The 26,835-nt window shown below is 42.4% G+C and overlaps 1 protein-coding gene across 8 annotated transcripts in view; it reads left to right on the top strand.

Moving 5' to 3' along the window:
• iqsec1b (IQ motif and Sec7 domain ArfGEF 1b) overlaps positions 1-26,835 on the top strand; it is a 209,329-nt gene that overhangs the window by 127,160 nt on the left and 55,334 nt on the right. The window contains exon 1 of one of the 8 annotated variants that reach the window (XM_037101013.1): positions 24,584-24,710. The exons of 6 other annotated variants lie outside the window; for them this stretch is intronic. In XM_037101013.1, coding sequence (XP_036956908.1) covers positions 24,673-24,710 — 38 coding nt within the window. In that variant the 5' untranslated portion in view covers positions 24,584-24,672. Of the gene's footprint in view, positions 1-24,583; positions 24,711-24,855; positions 24,986-26,835 lie in introns of those variants that run through there. One more of the 8 variants, XM_037101009.1, reaches the window with a different exon arrangement.

Below are 26,835 nucleotides of genomic sequence, written 5' to 3'. Positions count from 1 at the left end.
TGTTACATTCCCATCGAACTATGCAGCCCATATTCATGCAGTTCCATTGATTTTAATTACTAGAGGGCTATATAGCTTTAGCATCATTAGTCTAAAACGTTAATCAGCGGCTCCAGACATGTAACACTAGATAAGATGATATTTTTGTGTGTTGGTGGGCAGCATCACTGTTCTATACTGTACACTTTCCTTTGCCGTTCTCATGACTCACAGCCTTTTACAAAATGCTGTCTGTTCTCACTTCAAAGTGGCATGCCAAGCTGAATAATTGCTGTATCGCTTCACGCAGCTCCCCCGACCGGCCCGCTCCGTGGCACGGTGAGCTGAAAGCTGGTATCTCATCCAGCCTGCGTTTCAACATCTCTGCCAGGATGTTACTGACAGGGCTGAGTCATTACGGTGGAGATTCATTCAGCAGTGATTCCTGCATCTAACAGGAGTGTGGCCGTGGCACGCTGTCGTCACGGGGCTTGTTTGGCACGTGAGCGTCAGTAAAGTTAAAATCAATCTAGAGTATTTCAGTTTTTTGTTGACTTTTTCTTTGATATCACACTCATTGCTGCAGCATTTCATCCCATTGCTGTACTGACAACTGTCTGGCCCTGAGGTATAGTTTATAGTTATTTTTTCATGTAAAATGTGTGTTGTGTGATTTTTCAATTTTTTTTTTGCACAGATTTGTACTTGGGGAACATATGCAGTCATAAACTATTGATGATCTGTGCTTCTATATTCATCATTAATTCATTCATGCATCTGTACTCATCTGTTCATCTTTCAAGCAGGATTATTTTTACAGGTTTCACAATGTGTTTCTACTGATGGAGCACAGTGTTTCTTTGAACAGAGGCACCTGATTCAAATGTGAGTGTATTAAGTGATGTAAATCTGAAGTGGACTTCTGAATAGAAATGTTTTGTAAGCGATAGAGCTGCACGAATATTCAGATCCCAGTTCTGGTTGATTGTCCTGACCCTGAGCTCCCTTGTTCAACCAATCAGCAAGAGTAACATCAAGGATCCATCAGTGTCTTTTATTGCTGTGTTTAAGGTTGTCCTGGCAACCAGCTTAGGCTTTACGTGCACACGTTTGTGTCTGTGTGTGTGTGTGTGTGTGTGTGTGTGTCGGACTGGCCCTCATGGGTGCTGGCTTCGCCCCTCTTTGCACCATGTGCTGCGGCTGATTAGCTCATCTGTTAGCAACCCGGACTGGCAGGGGCTGTGCAGCATCTGATAAAGCCTAATTGATACAGCCACCGAGGGAGGTCTTTGTGTGCTTTGTTGGCCCGGCGAGGCGCAGCAGAGTCAGACCTTGTCAGTGTGGCCGCTTACACAATAGGAGCAGCTGTAACTCAACTCTGAGGAGCAGCGACGATGGAGACAGGAACCTCCTCTGCTATTGACTGACTGGGAGCGTGGAGACAAGGAGTAGGACAAGGAGGAGGTTTTGCACAAAGGTTATGTTGGGACACATCTTTTGCCTAGCAGTGTCCAGTGGCTGACACCTCTAGAGACGAGACACCAGGAGCTTATGCCTGTACTTACAGGGAGGACAGAACAGGACAGGACTGCTCAGCATAAAACAACGGGAGCAGAGGGACGCAGGTTCAGCCCCCTTCCATGTGGCCCAGATACACACAGGCAGACAGATGCTTAGATGGGACAGCACCATGTGGGGTATCGGTGTTGTTTGCAGCACAGCCTAAACTGTGCAGGATTTGCTTTGTTCTTCTAAATGTAAGCCATTCTTTTTAAACAAGCTTTTTTTATTTTTAGGGACCCTGTGCACAATAACATTTTTGATCTGGGCCTTTGTACCCGGCTGACAAAATGTTGAAGTTCAAAGCTTTTTGTATGGATTACTGGCAGTTTCTCTGTCTCCAGCCACTGCATGGTTTCTATAAAAGGTAAGATGCTGTACAGATGCTGCATATTCAGTGTATGTTGATTCCAAAGCTTAAAATGTAATCTTTTCCGTGCTTTGAGGAAAGACACAAAGATGAGACCTTGTTTAATTTCGAACATCTCAACCTGTCACAGTCAGTGCTTTGTATTAACCACATAATCAGGCTTTTGGTCCTAAATGTGAACAGGCTTCTTCAGCTCTCTTGTGTCGTAAAGTGTCATGTTGGAATCAGTCATGAATGAACAGTCACCACGTTCCAGCCCCCGTGCTTGTTCTCCTCCTGTGTTGAGAGAGGCTGAAATGGGGCACAAGGCCCACGTGTCAGCCAGGTCAACTGGTCTGAATGGGAGCTCTATTGTTGTGGTTTGGCCCTGACGAGCTCCAGTGCAGCATTCAGTCTATTGTGTATGTGTGTGTGTGTGTGTGTGTGTGTGGTCCCACTCATAGTTATTGGCTTGACAGCATGAGGCGACACGTGCCCTGTAGTCCACTGTTGTTCCATCCAGCACTGAAGCGTCCACATATCTGATCATGTGACATGTATGTACTGTACATGTGTTATCAAATGTAAAAGTAGGATGTGGTTGTATCATTACAATAATAATTATCTGCAAGTTGAGGTTGCATGAATTGCATAGATTTCACATTTGTATATATATATATATATATATATATATATATTTTTTTTTTTTTTTTGTGTGTGTGTGTGTGTGTGTGTGTGTGTGTGTGTGTGTGTGACTGTGACTGTGGATGAGCTTTATCAAGACTGAATAAAGAACCATTACAATGTCATTAGGGTGATCTCAGTTTGGGTGGATGGAAGGATGCAAATTCTTAACAGAGAGTATTCTTAACAAGTAGGCGCGTCAATGATAAAAAAAAAATATATGGGCAGTTACCCAGCGGACATGGTTAAAAAAGATACTTTTGAGCTGCATTATTAGCACATTTTTTGGAGTTTGACCCCACTAGGTACCAAGAGTCAGGATATCTCTGGGTAATTGATCAAATTAATTATGATTACACAATTATGAGTACACAATGTGTAAAATGTCTGTATAATAGTAAAAGGTGACACAAAGTAACACCGATGAGCTGGCCATATGAGCTGTCTCAAAACACAACATTTTTTACACATGTTACAGTGTGACATACAGCCAGGCCTGGACTGTAACGGTGTGAACAGCAGTTACTGGTTCAAGATGGACAAACTGAAAAATATGTTTGAGCAATAATCTGTATCCTTTGGGGTATGTTTGTTTATGAGATGTTAAAGGGGCTCCGCAGAACTTCTGTGTTGTGCAGGAGGCTGGTCATTAGTTTACTTTGTCGACTACACCTCTTAAATAACGTTAGCCACTGTTGCTCTCTGTTAGCAGAGAGAGGCAGTGAGACACTCAAGAATCTTTGGGACTGTGGCAGGAAATCTGAGTCCTTCACAAAGAAATTTATCGTCCAGCAGCATTAATCGTCAGCAGGCTTATTTAGGCAACCGAGAGAGACGGGGAAGGGCTGGACTTTTCATATTACATTACAAACTGCTTACACATGGCCCATAAACAAATTACTGATACTTGATTGCTACGAATTGTTACATAGAGCACCTTTAATCCTGCTTACCATGGGAGTTGACTGAAGTGTATATGGAGTCTGTTCCTGCAATGTTACTGGGTAGTTTAATGCTAGGTCATCAGCTGTCTGAATGAGAGGCAAATTAATGAATCAGTGCACAAGCACACTCTATGGGAATGTCCATTTTTACCAACTGACAACCAAACACAGACCTCTTGCACATGATATTGCTCTGCATGTTTCTACGACCCACAAGCTAATAGTCAACTACGATATGTTACCATCCTATAATGAGTTTACAGGAAGTGAAAAGGGGGTTTAACAAATTGAAGATATTTTAACAACTTACACACAACCTTATTTTTATACATGGAAATTAGATTTGCTATTTCACTGCTATATTTAAGCAAACAGCATACAAAACTATGGATTGGGCTATCATCAGTGTCCTTTAACAATTAAAGCCTTCAGCTGAAGGCTGTTTAGTCAGTGGGCCTTCAACCATCTGTAAAATGGTCCATTACATCAACTTAAAGTAATTTATTACAAGAGCCTTCCATAAAAACATTTAAATGAGTTTTGCGGTGTAGGACCATACGGCCAAAAAAAGTGACACACTCAGCTTGATGGCTAATTTTAGCAAGTTTTCCTGGCCTCTGTTCCGTCTCATTTTCTCTGTGTAATGAGAAACACACCCTGTGGGGTCATTTGAAGTGAGCAAACTCTTGGTCTGGTTCAGAGAGTGGTAATCAAAAAGAGTGGCTGTGGAGAGGAGCATCTCTGAGTGTGAATTATCACACACCCCCAGGTCATATTTATTCATGAGTCCACCCATCCCCCCACCCTTTCATCCACACAGACGTGTCTCTCGGGGGGTGAAAACAAAAATATCCCCCCATGACACGGCTTAATGCTTGTGTGTTTCGCATTTAAATAGCAGTCAGTGATTGGATGGGTGATGGAGAGCTATTTCATCAAGCTTGAGGATGAGCCAAACCTTTGTGGTGCTTTGGACTGTGGTGGAACTGGAAAGTATACATATGCTGTGAGGGTTCAGAGTTGTTTAGGGAGTCTGACAGTGAACCGCTTCAGTTCTGCTCTTGGGTCAGTATTAGGTTGAAAACAGATGACAGACCTGCTCATTATAGTGTTTATGTGCAACATGCAGAGGTCTACAGATGGCAGTGTTCATCTGCTGATCAGTCCAACACTTCAGACTGAAATATCACAACAAATAAACGATGGGTGAATATAGTACATTCATGTTCCCCAGCAGATGAATCCAACTTACTTTGGTGATCCCCTGACTTTTTCTGTAGTGCCACCAGCTGTTTGATATCGACGGCTTTAACTGATATATTCAAACAAATATTGAGCCCAGGTGAGATATCCCACTGACTTTGATGATCCCGTGACTCCTCCCCTTAGGCTCAGCTGCGCCTTGTTTTTAGTGCCTTTTAACAAATGTTGGAATTAGATTAAACTTGTTATATCATGTGACAACTTTCAGAACTTGTGCTACAACATCTGTTCTAAGTCTAAATACTGATAGTTTTATGTGAAATTTTATGAAATCAGATCCAGATAGTAGCATTGCTTAACAGCCGTGGTATAGGACTTAATGGACAAAACAATTTACAGGGGAAAAAAAAAATTAAATTAAAAAATCTGTGCGTTATATTAAATATTTAAATTCTGACTTTCTATTTCTCCTCACCAAAACTGGGTAGTGCCCCTTCAAGAGACAATGTAAAATCTTTTTTTTTTTCTTTTATAGTAACATGTCTCCATTTTCCTCTTGACTCCAGTAGATCAATGACCCCATTGGTAATCTGTCAACCCCCACTGTTTGTCTGCTAATGGATTTACCAGTGTGATAATAGCTGGGGTTGGCAATAACGTCTATCGTGTTGACGAGGCGTGAGAAGAACCTGAGAGATTTCACAGCATCGAGCTCGAGTTAAGGCGGCAAGTTAACAACTCTTCGATAGAGCTCTTACCCTCTCTGCTGTTGTGGGTCACTGGCCCACATCAAACTGTCCAAACACGGTACTTCATCAGAGCTGAAGACATTCCCCCTCGCCGCCATCTCCCCACCCCTTCACCATTCACACCCACTGACTCCCTTCTGCCTCACATTTCCTTCTCATCCACTTTTCCCCAGGCAGACGTGACCTGAGCCCATCCATGTACCACCACCAACACTTGACAGAATAATTGCACATAAAAGTGGCCCCTTTATGCATTTCAATTCCATGCACAGATATCAGGGCTTTGCCCTTTTTCCTCAAGGATTCATCTTATTGCTGTGTTTTTATCTGAAGTTAACAGACAGAGCCGTGGCCTTTAATATTCCACACTCATTGTGGACTGAAGAGAGCACGCACCGCTGAGGACCGAATTCAGGACTTCAGAAGGCTTTCTAAAGGCATGAAGCAGGTCCCTGGTCATTCTTAAACTGATCCCAGTGGTCTTTGAATCCCTGATACATTTCCAGAGGCTTTTAGGATCCGGACCAGCTCAGCCATACAATTACAACCACCTTACTTTGTTTTTTTCTTTATTGTTTTTCTTGCTCAGAGACAGCCACTGTAAAACAAGTTAACAAGTTAACAAGTATTATAGTAGCTTGCCGATATAATCTCCAGAATGAATATTAGCAAAGTACGTTTCCCTCAAACCACTATGGTCCAAACTTCATGTTTCTATATGTTCCAACTTAACATTTCTCTAGGCTCAGTTTGATAAAAATTCTAAACACAAGGCTGTGCTTTGCAGTAGTTAGATTTAAGCACAGAGACCACTTGGCTAGGATTTGGAAAAGACTATGTTATGACTTACAATACCTGTTTTGGTCGGCTAACGGATATGACTGGAGATGTCCCAAGATCTCTTTAAAAACACTTGATTTTGTCGCCACAAACAGTTTCAGATGGCATGACTTCCTGTCAAAAACATAAATATTTTGTTCCCACAAACATGGCTGGAAATGCCAGCTCGAATTGCACCCACTGACTTGGCAGCCTTTTCACCTCTAACTCTGCCATCACCCCCTCCAATCCCCAACATGAAAGACAGTTAATAAACATGTAATGTGACCGTGATATGAGACATTTTGTAGACATGTCAATATTGTTCATAGCCTGTGAGACATACAATTTGAACATATTCGTCGTCTGGAGAAAAATTAACTGCTAACATTTTATCCTGAGGACTGGGCTGAGCGCGCTGTAATGAAATGGTTCATGTGAAATGCTGTGTTAAAAAGACTCTGGTGCCTTTAATGGAGTGCTAATTGCATTCATTTATGGGCCAAACCAAGCACAAGCCAGTAAAAGTGTTGGTCCTCAGAGCATGCACTGACACTGAGCGCTGTCACATTTTGCCAGCAGCCTGTTCACACCGAATGCTTTCGGGGTGCTCAGCCTGTCAGCTCATTCTCCACTACCCAGCAGCAGATATGCCTTGTAGGGTCAGTTTAGTATCAGCCACTCTCTCTGTGATTTTCTTCATGCCGTGAAATGGAAACATCAAAGTCCAAAACCCCTGTCAAATCAATCAGCTGTGTGAATGTGTACACCGCCACGGTGCGAGCTGCAGTCACTGTAAATCAGAGCATGTGTCAGCATGGGGTGATACCGATGCTCCCTTTGTTGATTAGTTCGTATTTAGCATTAATTATATCTGCCCTGTTCCATCTGCTTTTGATCTTGTTTCCTAACTGTATGTGGGATATTCAGAGATGGGGCTAACTTTAGGCAGCAGGGAATTCAGTTCTCTCATATTTAACCTCATTACTGTCTTCATCCTAATTGCTAGTAGTGGAGCCTGCCATGAGAGTGGGGGTCAACGAGAGACAGACCAGCAGAGAGAGAAATGTTCAGCAGCTGCCCACAGAAAGGCCACGGAGGCTGACAGGGAGTGAAAATACTTGACTATTCTTAAAGGACTAAAATAACAAAGGCAGGCTTCTCACGTGGTCACTGTTGGGATTTGAATTACCGCAGGTCAGCATATCCTTTACATGCAGCTAATGTTCGCTATGACCAACTATTACCAATGACTCAACTGAGGAAGCACAGTTTGTATGACTGGAGGAAACAACATATCACAAGGCCACAAAAAACCACAGATTTGCTGTGAATGTTACGCCCTTCACTAAACTCATTCACTGAACAATGAGAACCAAATCTCTGTTACCAACTAACAATACTTTGTTACCTTAGTTGGGCCAGTGGTGAAAGGTTTACTCAACTTCTATTCACATTTAATAGAAACATCATACTTTCCTCTACTATAGTTGTCTGACAACTTAAGTTGTTAGTAACCATGGAGATTCAGATTATGTAATGACATAAAAAGTAGTTCAGCCTCGCTTTGACACACTCAAATGTTCAAACCTTATATTAATGCACCCATAGTGATATTTCAACAATATGATACATATTTGATGTATCATATTTAATTTTTAGTAAAGAAGTTTATTTTGCTGCTGACATTTCTGTACTCCTGCCAGCCTCAGGAGGGTTTCTCTGTGTGGAGTTTGCATGTTCTCTTCATGCTTGCGTTGGTTTCCTCTGGGTGCTCCAGTTTCCACCACCATCGAAACGTGAGTACATTAGGACAGTTCTCTTGTCAGGACCCCTGCCCAAGGCCTTGGCATGGAGCTGCACTTTGTCCCTGGAGAAATGAAAACAAAGCCATTCTTATTCATAAAACAATAATTGTTATCTATTTCTTGGGCCAGGACATGAGTTTACCTACTATATCCACTGTTATAAATAGGGGTGGGTGACACTGACATTTGAACTTATACTGCTGCCTGGGATGGGATACCAGTGCCTAGTTGTACCGTTCAGGACATGACCCTCTCTGCAATCACAAAAAAAAAGTAATTTATTTTCTAACCAGTTAAATCCTTCACTTCTACAGACAATACATCATGAGGAATATTTCCAGTAACAATGCACAGTACAGGTCAGTCTTTCTGTTTTACTTTAGTTGCCAATACTGCATATAAATTTGTTTCTATTAAACCGCTAAATTTAGTTGTTCCTGCTGCATTAATGAAACAACAGCTGAAAAAAATAAGCTAAATTATGTTTATTTGATGATCCAGATGTTAGGCCTAAATGAATTCGATTCCCTGAAAACTGCAGGGGCTGTTCTGTTGCCACAAATGCATCTGGAGAAAGCCTGACCTCCCTTTGAATATACATATTTTTTAAATATATATATATATATATATATATATATATATATATATATATATATATATATATATATATATATATATAAAACCGGTCTCCTTGAAAATATCCAGGGTGTCGAGCTTCAAAATGCCACAACACAGACTGTGAACTGTGATACAAACATCAATATGATGCCATGCCACCTACAAACTTGGACAAAGCTGTGGTGTGCAGTGTTAACTTGCAGACATGATATCCTGCTGACTGGGCCGAAGTTTGGATGACGCGTAGCACTTGTCACTTCGGTAACACAGCTCACCTTAATACAGAGCTGTAGCTGTTCCTCAGTTACTTTACGTACGTGTACATGATGCCTATTGAGCTCCGTTTTGAGGCCGGTTGTGTGGTGTGTGCAGTGATGGTGAACCATGACAGGAATCTTGACTACTTCTGATCTGAATCCATCACACGGAGAACAGTGAGCTAAAGAAGACTAATCTACAAAGTCTCTCATGGACTGTCTGCCCCTCTCACTCTGCTTACAGAAGAGGATCTTCAGGCTGCACAGCTGCCCATATCCCACAGCCTGCTTCACTTGCTTTTCTTGTCCATACACATCACATATTTTTGTTGTTCCCCAGTTAACTGTACTTTTGTTTTACATTCCACCGCGCTGACTCACCAAAATGACTTTAATCCCCTGCCCATGATGTTTTATTCTCCTCCAGTCTGTTTTGAAATGGGTGGTAGGTGACACATCAAAGACAGTCTACCCCCCAGGTCAGAATATAATCTATCGAGAGTTTATGGGAAAAAAAAAAAAAAAAAGTGAGACCTGACACTACCGCTGTGGTACAATGAAACGAAACAAAAGTCAGCCTCCTATGCAGAGCTACAGAGATTATTTACGGGGGATTGCATGGCAGCAGTAAGTGATAGGCTGCTGAGGAAGGGGCAGCAACCGGCTGGTGGAATGTGAACATGCGCTAGTGTTACACACTGAGGCAAGGAGGGATTTTGCTCTCTGTCTGGTCCACTTAGCAGCTGGCCTTACTTGGTAATGCTGGATAAGTCTCTGTGCTACTCTCCTCAGACAAGTACAGATTGGTGTTTCTACTCGTACAAGGGCTGAGTAAGAGAGAGCAAAAGGGGAAGTGGAAAGGAGCACTGACAGAAGTAACCAAACCTCCAGAAGGGAGACTTAGTCATTTTTTCTGAGGAGTACGAAAGGACTAGTGGGCTTCATGTGTTGTGGTTGGTTAAAGAGAGAGGGAAGGAGTGGCATGAGTGGATGCTGGTAGGACTGCTGCTCTCCTCTCATGCAGACAGTTTTCAGCCCTGACTTGCCTCAAATGTTTTTTTTTTTTCCACCTCTCAGCCTTTCATCAGAGAACATAACCAATCCATATCTCAAGTTCCCAGCCTGACAATGTCAGGGGCATGTGGAGTGTAATGTGGAAGTACTGCATTTCAGTGCGGACGATAAGGTAGGGGGATCCTGTTACAGAGCTCCAAAGCATGTTGGAGCTCTGCTGGGGAAGCCATCAGGCTTGCGCTGGGGGGATACTCACTATTTTTTCTAATGTTGGACAAGAGGACTAGATCTGGAGCTGGAACATGAAATACTTGCAAAGACATTAGGTTTTTATGGTTTGCTGTAAGGGGTTTTATTTTTAGATGTTGAAAACTGTTCAGTTTTGACTTCATGAAAGCTGTGAAAAGTTTTTACTAATGTGTTTGACAGCTGTGAGATAGATAGCTGTGACATAGATTTTGATAGCTGTGATTTAAACATTTTTGGGTTCGATATCAAAACAGAACATTAGTTTTGACTAGTTTTGATTGAGACTGTCAGTTACTTTTCAACAATCACTTACTACCCAAGTTGATGTCTTCAGATTGTTGGTTTTTCCAATGAACAATCCCAGAACTTACTATACAGTAGTACAGTACAGTAAGAGATTAAAGTTTAATATCATATTTGGGAGGATCCAGCAAATGTTTGGCATCATTGCTTGATAACCAACCAGTTCTCAATCATTTTGGCTTGTGACGTAAGTTACGTCACTTTCAATACATGAGTATTGGAGGGAACGTAGTTATTTTAACCCAAAGCATAGTCCTTTCCTAGTTCTAACCATGTGGTTTTGGTGCCATAACGTATCCAAACTTCATATTCTGAAGTTTGGACATTAACAGTCCAAACCTTTAGAATATGTAAAGGGTTTTTCAGTAAACTTTATTTTGAAGGTCTAAGTGAATGTTTCATATTGTGTATTATGTATATATGTATGCTGAAATGACCACAGAGCCGTTCACATCCAAAACTGATGTTGGAGGGGTGGATAGGGTACCGTAGTTTAAATCTTGAGACCACTCCCAACTGGTATTTAAGGAGTGTTGGTCTGTGGCTGATTCAACTAAATATCTTTTTTTTTCCCTTGTTACATTTAAGTTAAGTCTCCAGACGAAGTTATTCAGTCTAAGTCTAAAATAAAATTCCTTTTTATGACTTAAACCATTAACTTGATTTTTTGTTCTAGTTAATTTCTTTAAAGAACTAGTTTAGATGCTAAGCGAATTCTTGTCCATGTAGTAAATTCACGCTGCAGTAAATGACAGGAAGATTTCTTGTACTTGTGCTCTTCTTATTTCTGTGTGGGGTTCAATATCAAACTGTTTTGTGTCACTGAAAACACAGTACACAGTACTATTCGAAACGGGCCATGAGAGATGCTGTAGGGAGGGTTAAAGCATTAATGGTTCCACAAAAGTAAAGCTGAAATTAGTGGCCATTGTGGCGAGAGCATCCTGAGTCAGCAGTAGCCAATCACCATTCATAAACTCCTATGGTCTCTAATTCCAGTCTCCGTGGGACGGCCAGCCACAGCTCGGAGTTCATGCTTTAATACAGAAATGTTCCCTCCTCTCAGTGAGTTCAGTCATTTCACCGAGTTACTGATCTCTGTCTTGGTTAAGCGCGCGCACATTCACTTGTGTAACTTGGCCATCAGACATTTTCCATCTCTGCCGATTTCTCATGAATCCCACAGTTACATGGTTTTTCCTCTTGGCTTGGAGTCCCTTCTGTCTGCTCTGCTAAAAATTACCACACAGTCACTCACACGTGTGCTCAGGATCTAGAGGCTGGAGTCAAATGTGTGGTATTTTTAAATAGCGAGCCGAAATTATCCTGATCTTAGTGTTGTTTTAATGTCACCATCCACACTTTTTGCCACTGCATGGTTACAATGATGGCAACAGAAGTAACAGCGAGATATTAGCAGCATATAGAGCTTCTTTGGTTAACATGTTAGCAAGAACAGCACCATTTTGTCCTGACAAATGTCAGTATTGACTCCTCTTTCAGTTGTGTTTTGGTCTACACCAAATCTGACTGTTTAGCTGTTAAATTCTCCACTGTGTTCATGAGCTAATCGGTAATTTGTCTGTGTTCCGTTTGGCGATGGGCTGAAAAACCACAACAGTGCGCTCAAAGTGGCTAAAACACGCTTGGCTGAACTGCAGATTCAGATACTTCTGTATTTGTTTGTCACTACAAGCAACAGCTTTCATATTTTATAGTCTTTCAATCCACCGAGTATTGCAGCTGTAAAATCTACTTCCTCATTTAAATCCCCCGAAAAACGGCTTCAATCACACGGAACTGGGAGTTATTTTGCTTTGATTTAGCCTGACAGTATGTTTCTGTGAGCTGATTTCCGTTTAGTATCAGGAATTACTTTTAGACTTCATCCATTCACGTATGTTGTCCAAACCAAACAATAGTTATTGATGCATCAGTCCCAATTGTGTGACGTTTAGTCGACGCAAAGTGGCCGTAGCTGGTAACTGTGAGGACCAATTAATGTTTTTCTCTGCAATTGATGAAAAAAGAAGAAAAAAGCAAGTGACTGCTTTTCATGGATCAACGTATACAGCTTGCTGGCTTTGTAGGAAGATGACAAGCCCATTCTTTTTTTTTCCCATGTACAAAGCTCAGCATGGTAAACGTTCTACAACAATGGGCATAATTCCAGACTCGTGTGAGCAGCTGAAGTAAGTGGCGGTGACGGCAGTGAATCAGAGGGTTGTGTTGGTATGGATTCATCAGATGTGACTGATAGTGATAACTGGCAACAACCCCACAACCTCTACTAGTTTCTGGTTCTTCAAACCAGACCAAGCACAGACCAAAACGCACATACAGAAAGATCTTGCATATTAATACAAATCGTACTTTTGGTAATGGTTAACTTTGGATGCAAATGTCTTGTTCTCGCTGAATTCCATCGCGCATAGGCAGCTCCGGGAAGCAGGGCTACCGTTCTCTGTCTGATTTACACACCTAAGGCCCTTCACAGTGTTATTGTTGAGACTGACAGATTGACCCCTTTGATAGAGTTCCACTGAGTGAGAGAAGACGGCGGTGTCGTCTGCCAGCACATTCCTGAAGACAGGAGTCATACCTCAATAACTCTACTTTTCTCACATGCCGGTCTAGCTCTCCTCTGACCCTGCTACTCTATTTTTTCTCCCAGCTAATGCTTGACAACATACCAACGCCATCTGTGTGTGTGTGTGAGCAGATTCTCCCTGCTTTTCACTATCTGTAGGGAATTTTTAACCTCATATAAATTCTCTTTTAAGAGCCTGGCGTTAGTGCAGAGGTTGCTCTGTTTGAACTGTTTGCAGACCATACTTTTTTCAAAGGCTCCGTGCATGCAGGCCCTTTTATAAAGGTTTTCCAGTGAAAGAGTAGAGGCCAGGAAACCTGATCTGGCTATTTCTGCTGCAAGCCAAAGGAGCACAAGGTATTATTTATTTAACTCAAGGACTCAGACTGGAGTGGGAGCCGCCAGTCTGAGGTGACCCAAGTGACTGTTTGCCTGCATCCTGTGCTCCCGGCCTCCCCACGGAGAGGAAGTGCAGTATCTCTGCTGAACTTGACGACAAACTGTCTGGTGTCTGGACAACAGTTTCAGGCTCATGGCAAGTGAGCAAATGCAGCAGATCAGAGCTGGTGGTTTGTCTACGAACAAGTAGAAGTAGGGCAGACCTGTTCCAAGGCCTTCCGACAGGACTACACTGTAAAGGTAAAGTCATTTCTGCTCAGCACTCCATCAGAAAGTGGAACCGGAGGGCTGTGTGCCTCGTGCAACAGAACAGAGTGGTCAGTCAGCTGTTGGCCAGCCGCTCTCTGACACCACCTCCTTCTGTACTGTAGCTGGTGAGGAGCCAGGCAGTAACTCAGGAGCTCCTCTGCTCTGCTGTTGCACAACTGAGGCACACAGACAGGAGGCGGGAGGGTTTGTTCAGCATGGAGGCAAACAGAATCGAGTCGAAGGCGTGCGGTGAGTCTGATTGACCGGTGGGCAGCTTGACAGGCGAGGAAAGACAGATATTAGACGTTAACCGGCTCATGCTCTAACATTACGCGACTGACTTTTTATACTAGCAGAGAAAACTGCATGCTGTGTTCTTTCATGCTTTATGTTGGGACATCTATCAGGGAGCCTGGCATCTGTGTTCAATCGATTACAGGGTCACTTTATTTCAGCGTGCCATTCCTCAGCAATTTCACCCTTGTGGTCTTAAGTATGTGAGAAATTCTTTTCATCCTGATCAGACTTGTCAAATCTGCTCTTCTTACAGAAAAGGTCATTTAACATGACTTTGTCTCACACAGCAGATCTGACAATAAGACAATACAAACCAGCTCTTCTCTCTGTCACCATCTCTTCCTGCTTGTAGGAATTTCTCTCACTTTTTGAGAATCTGAACACAAAGAGGCTAGCGTAGGCTCTGCAGATGGTAGTGCTTTCATGTTACTCGTTTGACTGGCTGCCAGTAATGTAATTAGCTGTTATAAATATTTCAGTGCTGCAGTGTCTTATTTCCACCTGTAATTTGATTTGTTTACTAGTTCCCGGGCTCCCAGTTCTTTGTAGTGTGTTTATTTGTGTTTAGTTTTCAGTAAATTGGGATAAATTGGAATCTCAGTCTCACATGCTGAAATTTCCCCTTTTTTTGTACACTTGTGCAACACATATCCCCAATATGGAATCTGGAGTCATCTTTTATTCTGGCAGTATGAGAAGCCTGAGCAATAATGTTTCAGTCAGACAGAAATATCGTCTCCAATTATTGCTCTCAATACATGCTTGGATGGAATTGTAATGGATTTGAATGGCCATAACGATGAATAAATGTCACCGTAATAACTTACATGACACTTTAGCTCAAGCGTCTCCTGCACTCTCAGTCCTTTATAATCACTGTCAGGTTCCATCATCGGCCCAGTCCGAGCATCAGTGGTGACCCGTGGCTGGTCAGTAATGACTAAACAGTAGCTGGGATAGTCAGGGACACGGCGGCCACCTGGGGTCCTCCGCCATCTTTTATGCATTTCAATGAGGCCGGGCTCATCAAACATTAATGGCCACAGCAGCCCTGAGCGCTGATCACTCCGTCTCATCCAGCTACGCTCTGACCCCAGGCTGTCAGTGGTCCAGGGGGTACCTCCAGCCGGGCCCTGGCTGCCGTGTGAGCCGCACTGAAGCCTGACAGATTAGAGACACAGCAGTGCTCACACAGGATCCTGCAACCACTTAAGCTATCTGCCATATTCACCACGACCTTTGTCTTCCGAAGTGCCTATTCCCAGTATGGCATCAGAAAGTCCATTGTTTTCTCCTCAGGAAGTGTTCGCCTCCACCTTTGTAAATTCAGTAAGGATTGCGAAGTTCCACCTTACAGCTGGAAGTAGCGTTTACCAGATTGTGGCTCTGTGCATTCGTAACTACCCCGGAACAAAACATGTGGGGATTCCCACGGAAACAGCTTTTGATGATTTGATCCAAAGTCAACACATAAAGGTTATTAGAAGTTTACTAAACATAACTGAATTAAATTCATTTATGGGAAATATTGTTTTTCATTGCTGTTCGTTACAAACATAAACCAGAAACACATACGAATGAGTAACATGAGGAAGGTTTGTCACCTACTTCAAGACCAGCTCAATGAATATCACAACAGTGTTGAGAGTGTGCAGCTCCACTGATTATTATGGGGGGGTAATGGTTTCTGGAACACCTCCTGCTACTTCCTTATACCCTTAGGCCAAGCATCCTGGGAAAATATCAGTTATTGGCCGTATTTACTCTGGCCTTGTGTTTTCACTGTTTAATTGTAGCAGCCTGGAGCCTCACTATACACATAAGCATTAATGGTCCTACCAGGGGATGAATGGCATGTTGTGGGTGGTGATGGTACATTGTCACACACATAGTGACAAGGAAGCTGGTGTACATTGAACATAGTGCAGGTTTGTGAAAAAGCACTCGAACAAGGTGTCAGCACAGTCATTATAGTTCTTTATTTTCCCACAAGTTATTACATCTTTGACCTCTTCTTTTCCACTCCTCCTCCTCCTACTGTCCCACCTTCCTCAGGTGGAGCAGTGTTTCACCCCTCTACCCAGCTTCAGTTCTCTTCCTCTATCCCTCGCCTCCTCCTCTTCTTCCTTTTTCATTATTCGCAGCTGAAGACTGCAATCAATTAGTAGGAGAGACGGCCCAATCAATTCTCGCTCATTTGCAATTCCTCCCCGTTAAACACTTTCCTTTATTACCAATGTCATAATTAATGCAGAGGAGATTGAGAACACGGGAGGAGGGAGGCGGAGGAATCAGAAAAGGGAGGCTGGAGATGGCAGGGGAGGCATTTCTGTGTGTGTAAGCGTGAGTGTGTTTCTGTGTCATTCGTGTATTTGCTCAGCAGACACAACACCACCACCAATCACATATTCAGTGCGCGATGCACATGTGCATTGTACATTAACCTCTACAGTGAAGGAATAACTGGTAATAGAGTCTTTGCAGCGACGTCAGATGTGGCTCACTCACTGTGAGTGTGAACCAGAAAAGTAAAGATGCTGGCAGTGAGACCAGAACAGTGAGCTAAAAGATGTTGTTGGAGCTGAGCAGAGCTCCACAGTCACCTTGTTTCCACATTGTTTAGTTTTGTGCACAGATGTACGCCCCTAGTGTTCAACACAAGGAAATGCATAGATGGATGGAAACATCATCACTAACAATGTGTAATCTTCTCTTTTGGTGGGCATACGGAACATGAGAGACAAAATCATGGTGCCATGGTGATCAATATGTGAGGAAGCTGGCCGGCCAGAGGTTTTGTGAAATATTTTTGTTATGCCATTCGTTCAGCAATTAGGCCACGGACATACGCCCAAACACCACCGCTAACGGTGTGGCGTCTGTTTATATGCATGGAGATGAAAACTGGGCCTATAATGCATGGTGACAAACGAATAAGGAGGGTGGCGAGCCAGATGTTTAGCCGGTTTTACGAAATATTTTGTTAAGAGATGCACAGTATAAACCTCTAATTCTGTGCATGCTCTCTATCCACCTTATCCATGATATCTTGCACAAATTATGGGCACAACTTCCGGCATGTCCTGTCACCTATATGGAACTGGCATTTTCTATGGTAACACGGTGACTTGCATACATTCAAAGATCTATGTGGAAAAGAGTAACTCCTTTCACTTGGTAAGCCAACTGTTACTTTGTATCCAACCTATTTTAAAACACAGGTAGCATCCACAATCTGTCTAAAAAAGAGGTAACTAACAATTACCCCAGTCCAAGTAACCTTCCCTCCTCTTGAGTGGATTCAAACAATGAGACAAAACAAGGGCTAAAGACGGCGAACTGACACAGTAGATGTGAGTACACAGCTGTGTGGAAGCATGTTTTATGAGCAGTAGGATGACATGGCAGTGTGATTGGGGGGCAGGTGGTAGGCCGCTGGTAATTACTGGGCAGAGCCGCTGCACAGTCAGTGGTCCCCACACACCAATCTGTCTTCCTCTGGCCCTAATGAAAAGCCTTTTTACTTCTGATTAGCTTTTAATGTCACTCTGTTGGCATGGGTGTGGTTTGGATATGGGAGACTAGAGAACAGGCCGGTATGCAGATATAGATTTGTTATTGATTGAACAGCGATGCGATCTACATAATTGAGCTTGAGGCCTGTAATGTTTTATAGGTGTGTATTTGCATGTTAATATAGGCCAGTTTATGGGCGGGTTTCACTCTCCATTTCACCCCACAGATGTGTCTGTTTGATGGATTGTGCAGATAAAGTATTTGATGACACAGGAAAGGCAAAGCCTATTAGAAATTCATAGCAGATTATCCACACAACTGAAAAGATAATGGACATCAGGAACATAATGCCTGTCGCTGGCATCCACCACCGGTTACTGTGATATCTTTCGCTTTATGTTAACAGGACTGTACCCGGCTCGTTCTTCCTATCTCTTCGGTCCTGAAAACAAAATTCCTCAAAGAGCCGTTAACAATCATATTGCCGGGTTTCTCCTTTATAACAGCAGCTTTCATCAAGTCACAGCGATAAGAGTTGCTTTGTAGAAATGAGCTCTCGTACTGTATCAATATGATTTTCTTTTACAGACAGACTTTCTCCATCAAAACAATTCTTTGCCTTTTTTCAGTGATTTATTTGCAGTTTCTCACAGTTTTACACTGTTTGACAAGAACGCTATTGTAAATGTCAGCGAGCCTTTCAGGGGAGATTTCACCCTCGACAACACATAGAAAAGATATTTCGCAACAACTAATGTTTTGAAGTATTCTTTTTGAAGCAGTCAAAAGCTTTTGCCAGTGTCCATAGGAAGCCATGTTGACTTAATTCTTCAGAGTATCTGTTAGTATGATTAGTGATGCTCAGCGTGATCAGTGCTTTCTGACATGTGCTGTGTGAAATGCGATGCACGTAAACACCAGCTTTCATTGTTGGTTACGTTTGGTTCTGCATGTTTGTCGAGCTGCAATGGCAGCATCTTCAGAGAGGGCAGGCAGGCTGAACAGAGACATGGCAGGTGGGTGCTGAAGCTAAAAGGAAATCAGTTTAGGTTTTATTTTTTGTAGTTAGGTTAAATGATAAGAAAAAGATAATTCCAAATGTTATTGTCCAAAGTTAGTTTTGTAATCCAAACACAGATGGTAGCTGAAAGTGAGAGTTGTCCTTCCTCAATTTGTTTTGACATGAACCAAAATTAAAATAGTCTATCATCAGGTTTTACTTTTTATTTTTTGATATATTTTCACACAACATAACCTCTTAATGTTTTACTTTTCTGTTGTACACCGTTAAAAGACTGAATAGGTTGGTTGCCACTGACTCCTAGTCCACCAGCATGCCATTAAACGGTCATCATCATGTGTCTTCATCATCATGCCATTAAACGGTTGCAGTTTGGTTAGGTTCGGGAGGCGATGCCATTTTCAGCTACCTGGATAGGAAATGGCCTCAAGTTGCAGGATTGAGATTGCTTTTTTTTCCCCAGCTTGCTCTCAGGAATTGGAGGACTTTGTAAATACCCGCAGATTTGCAGATTGATTTCCCAAATCACCAAGGTGACATATACAAATGACATGTTTTGTCTGACCAAACTCCAAATCTCAAAGACATTCAACTTACTGTCACAAGACAAAAATAACCAGCATTTAAAATGGTGCATCTCTGTCAATTTTCTATATCTTATCAATGCAGTTGATTGTTGGTTGCCTTATCAGTTAAACAAGTGATGTTTTAACTCTAGCATTAACGGCTGGGAAATAAAACTGATCTCTCAGAAAAAGAGATACTAGGCAAATGCAATGAACACAGTTGGCATAATCTGGTTGAAAATCACTTACATTTTAAATGCTTGACATTCCAGTCATTACTAGAGCGTTTGTCATGCACAAAGAGACACAATCAACAATCAAAAAATATACAACAGAAGAAACCGAGATGGAACGGAAAAAGGTGTCATTTTGACATTTAAGGTGTGCTGGTAAGAACTCCTAATTGTAAAAGAGAACTGTGAGGAGCACTTGGAGCAAGTGGATTTTTGACCCACTTGTCTGAAGCCAGTTTTCAATTTGCCTCTATACAAATTATTTGATTTATTAGCAGTTATCAAATAACATTGTTATTATTACTAACAGAAAAGAAGGCATACCTCTGCAACGAGACCTAGGTTGTAATAAACCAGATTAATCCTTCATGCCTGGCCCGCGAGGTGGCACACAGCAGCCTGACAGCAGGATGTGGCCAACATCAGTCTGCACAAGGCGGTAAACACTCATTAAATGCAGCTCTGCCTGTGCACACAAACATCTGCCGTCTGTTTCCACGGTGAGTCAGTGAGACCTGATCTAGCACCTACTGTAGTCATCCGCCACTGTCATTGCTCAGAGTAGGCCCCATGGCTTGCCAGCTCTATGTGCAGCACGCTTCACTGCCCCCCCATGCCAGCCATTCCTGGTGCGGCGGGTGCCAGGACTAGCGCACACCTCTTGTTGTAAAGTAAAAGAGGGCTGCCATGTGATAGGGGTTCTGAGCTCTGGATCCAGCACAGAGACTGCTGCTAGCACACATATGAGATAGCATATGCTTAAATGTTTTGACAAAAGCCCTGGCGTCTTCTGCCTACAGAGGCTGACATCACAGGCGTCAGGGAGGCAGGATTCATTGTGAGCAGCCCGCCTCAGATTCTGGCTGCACACAGCGGCTGCGTCAGTCTGAACAGGGCGTGCAGAGGTGTTCTTCTGAGGAAGCAGCATGTTTGTGACTGCACCAGCCTGCTTCGTGTGAATCTCTCCTGATGCCGAAACACACATCTTCTGAGATGTGGCCGGCCATTATTAGCCGGGGCCGCTTTATTGTTTGCGTGATGAACCTGGATTCAATTAGCGGATCCAGGAGGCCGCTCAAAGGAGGCGAGTTCATGAGAAGTTTTGCATGAGCGCCGTTTTATAGGACAGCGGTTCCACCTTACATCTGGACACCTTTGTGTTGTGACAGGCTGTCAGAAGATGCAGTTGAAAGCTGCTCTTGCTCTTTCTCTTAGTAGCATTGAAGGCGATGGTACTGACGTGGTGTCAGAAGTAGTGCCAACACAACACCAAGCCTCTGGGCTGCAGGCTGCTCTAATGAGCTCCCCTGAGTGGTTAGCGAGCTGATGGAAATGGCCCGTCCTCTCTCCTCCCCCTCGCTTCAGCGTGCGCAGCTCTAATTGGTGGGAGAAGAAAGAGAGACTTTAGAATTACAGGAGACAATGCTTTAGATAGAAAGGAAAAAAAAAAGTATCTGTTTCCACCTCATCTGGATGCAAGCCTCTTCACCCCAATTATAATTTCTAGCAAAGAGCTGAGGATTACATCAGCCAATATGTCCTGTGCCTGAGGAAGAGGACATACGTGGAGTGAGAGGTGTCAGGTGTTCTTTTTGGAGGATGTAAGTGTCAAATGTGCCAAATATCTGCCGGTGTTTCACCTAATTTTGATCACATTGTTGGCTCTGAACATCAGAGTGCTCCTCATGCTGCTCAGGGACACGGAGCCTGAAGACTGGAATAATGACCCCCTCTACTGGCCACATATCATCATAGCCAGAAAAAAAAAAAACACTAAAAAGTGAACAACCAGAGGCATGAAGTCATCAACCATCATGACTTTAGCAGCTTCTTTTTCCTAAACATTGTTGATCCTTTTTGTTACTTTCCATAGTTTCCCATTCTTTAAAAAAAAACATACATATATTATAGTCGTTTGGTTGTACCACTTTATTTTTAGTTTTTTTACATAAACATACCTATTTGCAAATATACAGATGTAAACATATACAGAAGTGTACACACACACGTAAACTGTTTTGCATTTGTGGTGATGTGATTAAACACAAATTAATTGAGGTATAAGTGCCAAGAAAGCTCTGCACTCTGAAATGAGACACAGACACAGGACCTCAACGTCAGGTGGGCACATAATCTACCTTAAGGACCTCATTACTTCAACCACTCGTCAGGGTTTGGCTTCAATTATGAAACTCTTACATCTGTCCAAGTCTAATTACAAGTCCTTATGTATGTAGTTGTGTTCCTCACATCCAAACCACTTATTACATCACCTCAAATTCATTATTTCTCTAAGTGTGTCATATTTCACTTTGTCTTTAACGCTGTTGCACACAATTTGAGCGTGTCAGTCTCGCAGTCAACGCAGTAGGTGTCTTTAAACAGCTAAAAAAAAAAATAATAATCTAAAACTATGTGAGTGCTATTTTATGTAGATACATTTAGCAAATAACATTGTAATGAGAAGGATTTTGTGCCCACACGTCTAACAAAAGCAGCAAATATACTTGTGATCCCCTAATCTCTGCATTATTAATCAGTAACCCTGAAAATCATTTTTAGATAAGAACCAAGAGATATCGCTGCATTTAAAGCTCTAACCACAAATCGGAAAATTAAAATCTAAATGAAGTAGAATCAAGATTGCAAGACTCACTACCTTTTGCCGCCTTTGCTTTGATTAGTGTTCAGTAGCATATTTGTACTTGAACACATGCAGATGAGAGTGAGTGGGTTTTGTAGCAGTGAGTAATGTTTGCAGGGCTTCCTCTGAGGCTGCAATACAGCACCAACAATCTCCACCAGGGCGGCCCTGTTTGTAACCTTCTTGTAGCCTGCGAGGCCTTACCCAGGGCAGAAAAGTCCCCAGATTAAACTGGAACTAGTTAGACAGGAGCAAATAACTTTGTCTTCCTCTCACTGTTTTCTCTTTCTAAAATAAGCTCCACGTCACTCATCGTTTGCCTGAGACCAACACCAATAATCTCTGTAAGCAAAGTCTTTCCACACGAGTGCACACAGCTCAAATCTCTTTCCCTCTAAAATCAAAGTTGCTTTCTACAACGCAAAAAAAACAGGCCACTGGGAGCTTCTTTTCCACACTGTTACTTAATAACCACAGTCTGATATATGGATTAGATGCTGTGGAATGTCATGTGAGTGTGTGCTTTATCTGAGGATGACATGAGGAAATTTTCAACTGCGGTGTTATTGATGGCTGTCAATGAGGAAAGCAGTCTCTCAATAAGTGAATGTCCTGTGATGAGGAAAGGTCAGTTTAACTGAAAAGTAGTCCTTTGTACAGGATCTTCATTAAAACGGACAAGTGCAAACCTTTTGGAAGTGACTCTGTGGTGTAAAGTGGTGACCATCAGCTCAAAACCAGAAGGAACATAATCGAATCATTTCATTCCTGCTTTTACTCCTGAACGCCCTTTCAAGGTTGTATTCCTTTTTATTCCACTCTCCCACTTTCTCTGGCACTTGACCCATGTATTGTTTGTGTCTGTCTGCATGGCATTAACACCTCACACACTGCTTCATGTGTGAAACAGTGCTGCTGATCCCTGCGATGTCATAAGCTGTCCTGCTTTCAGAGGCTTATGGAGAAAAGGTAGCAAGCTGCTTTATCCTCATTAGTATCATTACATTATGACGTGCCTCCACCTATTGTTGTCTTTCTCTGGCTCAGCCCTCCTCCCTCACTCGCCAAGTGGAAGCTTCCAGGGGAAGAAAAGCTGTTTTGTTAAATTTGCAAGAGGGGGATGCAGTTGAGGAGAGACAAGGTGATGCAGAAGTGGTCAAAAATACGGCAGAGCCATTCTTGAGGAGTTTTCCTCACTGTATAAAAGTCCAGCTGGAAGTGCTGCAAAACCACAATAAGCACAATTTGGATGCTCTTGAGCAAAGTAAACCTTGCTCAACCTGAAAACCTTCCCCAGATAGATACATGCTTAAAACAGATAAAACAGAGGTTATATATCAGTCGTTATATTAGTCACCACCAGCAGTGTGTCATTTTGCATCTGATTATTAGTCCCTCTTTAAATATAGACAGCTGTTGGAGATAGTAGATGAGTAGACTTTTTGGAAGGTTTAATCCACCATTTTTTTTTACCAGTAAAAGTCATATTAGTATTATAATACATAGTGTGACTAAGAAAGAGCTTTGTCAAGTTTAAGAAACATTGAAGTGACATTACTAAAGTCATTTAGGTTAAAGCCTTCAGAATAGAAAGTGTATGATGGTAAAACACTTATTCCAGTTGTTTTTCATAAATCTGTGTAATCTTGCCACTATTATCTCTCCCTCATCCTGGCTATACTGTTACCCAGCAGGAATATCTAAAAACATGCTATTGAATTGCCTTTTTGAAATTCAGAAACTTCTGCCTCTATAAATTTGGCTGTTCTTTAAACAAACTCTCCCTTGCAAGTGCCTGGAAAATGTTTGGAAGAGCAATATTAAATCAGTGCAATTACCTTTAGAATACAATATTGAAACCTGTCATCACTCTCAACTTGATTGACGGGTCTTTCAGAACAGCGACTGACACCAGACAACAATAAACTGAAGGTTTTTTATGTAAATGGTGTTAAAAATGTATTTGAGTTTGCTCAGAGCAAATGTCATCCACTGGTGACGTGCCATGACGAGCGAGCAAGAGAGAGAGAGGTTGCTGGTTCAAATCCTCTGGTCTGCATGTCAAAGTGTCCTTGGGCAAGATACTGAAACCCAAACTGCTCCTAATGTGCTGATTGACACTTTGCATGGCAGCCACCGCCATCAGTGTATGAATGTATGACTTACTCCAAGCACAGTAGTACAGTAGTATCACTTGTGTGCAGAGGGTAAAGTCACTTGAGCCAACTCAGAGTAGGTAGTTATTTTTGTTCTGTAGAGACAAAAAGACGTTCAACACTGATATAAACAGCTTCTTAAGATCATTTTCACAGAACAGGGAGCGGCAAGAAAAGCTTTAAACCTCAGTGAAGCTAAACTTGAGCTAAACGGGGACGCCACCTGTCAGAGGGAGCCATTAGTGGGAAATCCCATTACCAGTAATCCTATAGGCCCAGTGTTGAGAGCACAGCAACAGGTCTGCACTCTCTCCCGCCGTCTGTTTGTTCCTCCTGGCACCGCTGCCAGTCGTGCTACCACATCAGTCGCTGTGGCGACAGGCCCGTGAGTGCCAGGGTTAGAAAGGGGCACGACCCCTGGCAAACTTCCTCCCAGGTGGATAGAGAGGCTCGCTCAGGATATTAATGCCGCTCCATGCCAGATGCAGTTTACAGTCGGAACAGTAAGTCTTATCCTCTGAGGAACTTCACAGAGGAATGCTATTCTCTTCCCGCTGTGTTGGTTTCACTTCCCTGTATTGTCACATTCTGGAGTGTGTGGTTGATCGTCTGCTTGTTTTTCAGGCAGTTTTGACAGTTTCAACAATGTGTAAGATCACAACATGACCATTTTTAGCATGAAATGGAAGCTTAGATCTTCATATCAATGCTGTGCAGCTGTGTTGTTTTCATCGTGGGTCTCAAGCTGTCAAGTAGATCTACCAGAAGTTGCCAATGAGTAAGTGAATTATATTTTTGTTTGCTCATACCTTACAAGTTCTTGTTGGCCACTTGGGTTTACAACAACTTAATGTTTGCAAACTTGTAAGGTGTTGGAGTCTGCAGCCATGATTGGGGCTCTGTGAGGCATCTATTTAGCAAAGCTGTGATTTAAACTCAACATGAATCAGCATGGTAACATGTTTTCAGTGATGATGCTAATATGCTAATGTTTAACCAGTGCAGTTTAAGGCTCACTATCATCATTTACTGTGTTACACTTGGGGTTATTCCTATTATATGCTATCTAACACTTAAATGCTGTCGAGGCTGATGGGAATGCCATTTGTTGTTTTCAAGAATTTGGTCATTATATGAACACTTAGATATGATGATGGTGCTCCATGAAAGGCATTTAAGTTGTTTTAACTGATGGTAAAGTAAACATGAACACAGACTAGATGAAGGTTTGCATTTGGTAAACAGCTCAAATTTGAGTTTACTGGATTTGCCAGATGTAACCATGGAAAGGTGCCCCTGTTTGGAAAAGGGCAGGAACTTTCAACACACAGATGATTGAATGAACCATTATCTAGTAATGTGAGGGGTGCACAGATCCGTGGTTATACTTCCCAAACTACTCTAGACACATCGGGGTCACCATGATAAATATTTAACACGTTTGATATCTAAGATTTGAAATTTGGACCACTGCAATTATCATTACTTAGGTACTTGTGAGTAAGATATCAAGGAGCAGCTGATGGGTTTGCCAAGCAGTGGTAAACAACCCCAGCCCCTCAGGCTAACTTTAGCTAGCATACTACTGATGACTGATAATAAAACCAACAGTTCAAATCTCACCCTCTGTTCTCAGTTAAAAATAGACAGATTCTCATTACATGTGTGATTAAACCTGTTTTCACAGTTGGTCAGGAGTTTAAAAATTCTGTAATATGAAGCTCAACTTAACTTCAACCAATCAGATCAAACAGAAGGAGAAGAGCTCAAAGTTGTGCCATAGCCATTTGAAAGCGGGGTGAAACATTTTATCCATTAAGAAAGCCTTCAGTGCTGTTCTTAGCTCTTCTTTCAGTCATTTCTCTCGCTGGTCAACACACCCAAAAAAACTGGCTTCCAGTAGTTCCTTAAAGGACACTAACCCATTTCACAGAGAAGACCCTGCGTTATCGCTGCCAATTCTCCACATTTGTTTTTTTACATAGAACCAAGCAGCTCTGGTGTGTCAAGTCACATAGCACTCCAACGCTGCTGACCCAAAAGAGGCGTGACGGTACATGTCATGCTGATGACGTCTGTGTGGGGTTTTTTGTCCGACATGTTTCCCTGAAGTTGTGATTGGGATCCTACCCACCATGCATCCTGGAAACTGTCAAAGTTACGTTTTTCGCTCTAAATTATAAAATTACATGATCTCCATCAGTAAACAGGACGCTGTCTGACTCTGACAGTCGCGGGGAGGGAGACTGTTTTCAGTGGCGAAGTTCAATGAGAGTCTCGGTTGGGAGGGCTGACCGTGGCAGTGATTTTTTCAAGAGTGAAAGTCAGGAGGACAGACAGGATGACAGACACTTCTCCACGAACAACTGTGGTATTTTTTTCCTCATATAAGTTGTCAAAGACACTACCAGTTATCATGTTACTGTTGTTTGGTCATGTAACGTTATTTTGTGGGACATTTCTACTTATTTTGTTAAGTGAGGGATCTGTTTAGTTGTCAGACTGTAAACATGATCAGACATCATGATCCATTCACATAGGTGTTGGTTCTGCACTGCTGAGCCTCTGATACTAAGTCCAGAGGAGCATCAGAGCCACAGGGAAATTTCAGCCCTCGCCGCATCTGAA

Source organism: Acanthopagrus latus, chromosome 6, assembly GCF_904848185.1.
Source record: "Acanthopagrus latus isolate v.2019 chromosome 6, fAcaLat1.1, whole genome shotgun sequence".
NCBI lineage: Eukaryota > Metazoa > Chordata > Actinopteri > Spariformes > Sparidae > Acanthopagrus > Acanthopagrus latus.
Note: the sequence above shows the minus strand (reverse complement) of the source record. Positions and strands in the feature narration are given on the sequence as shown.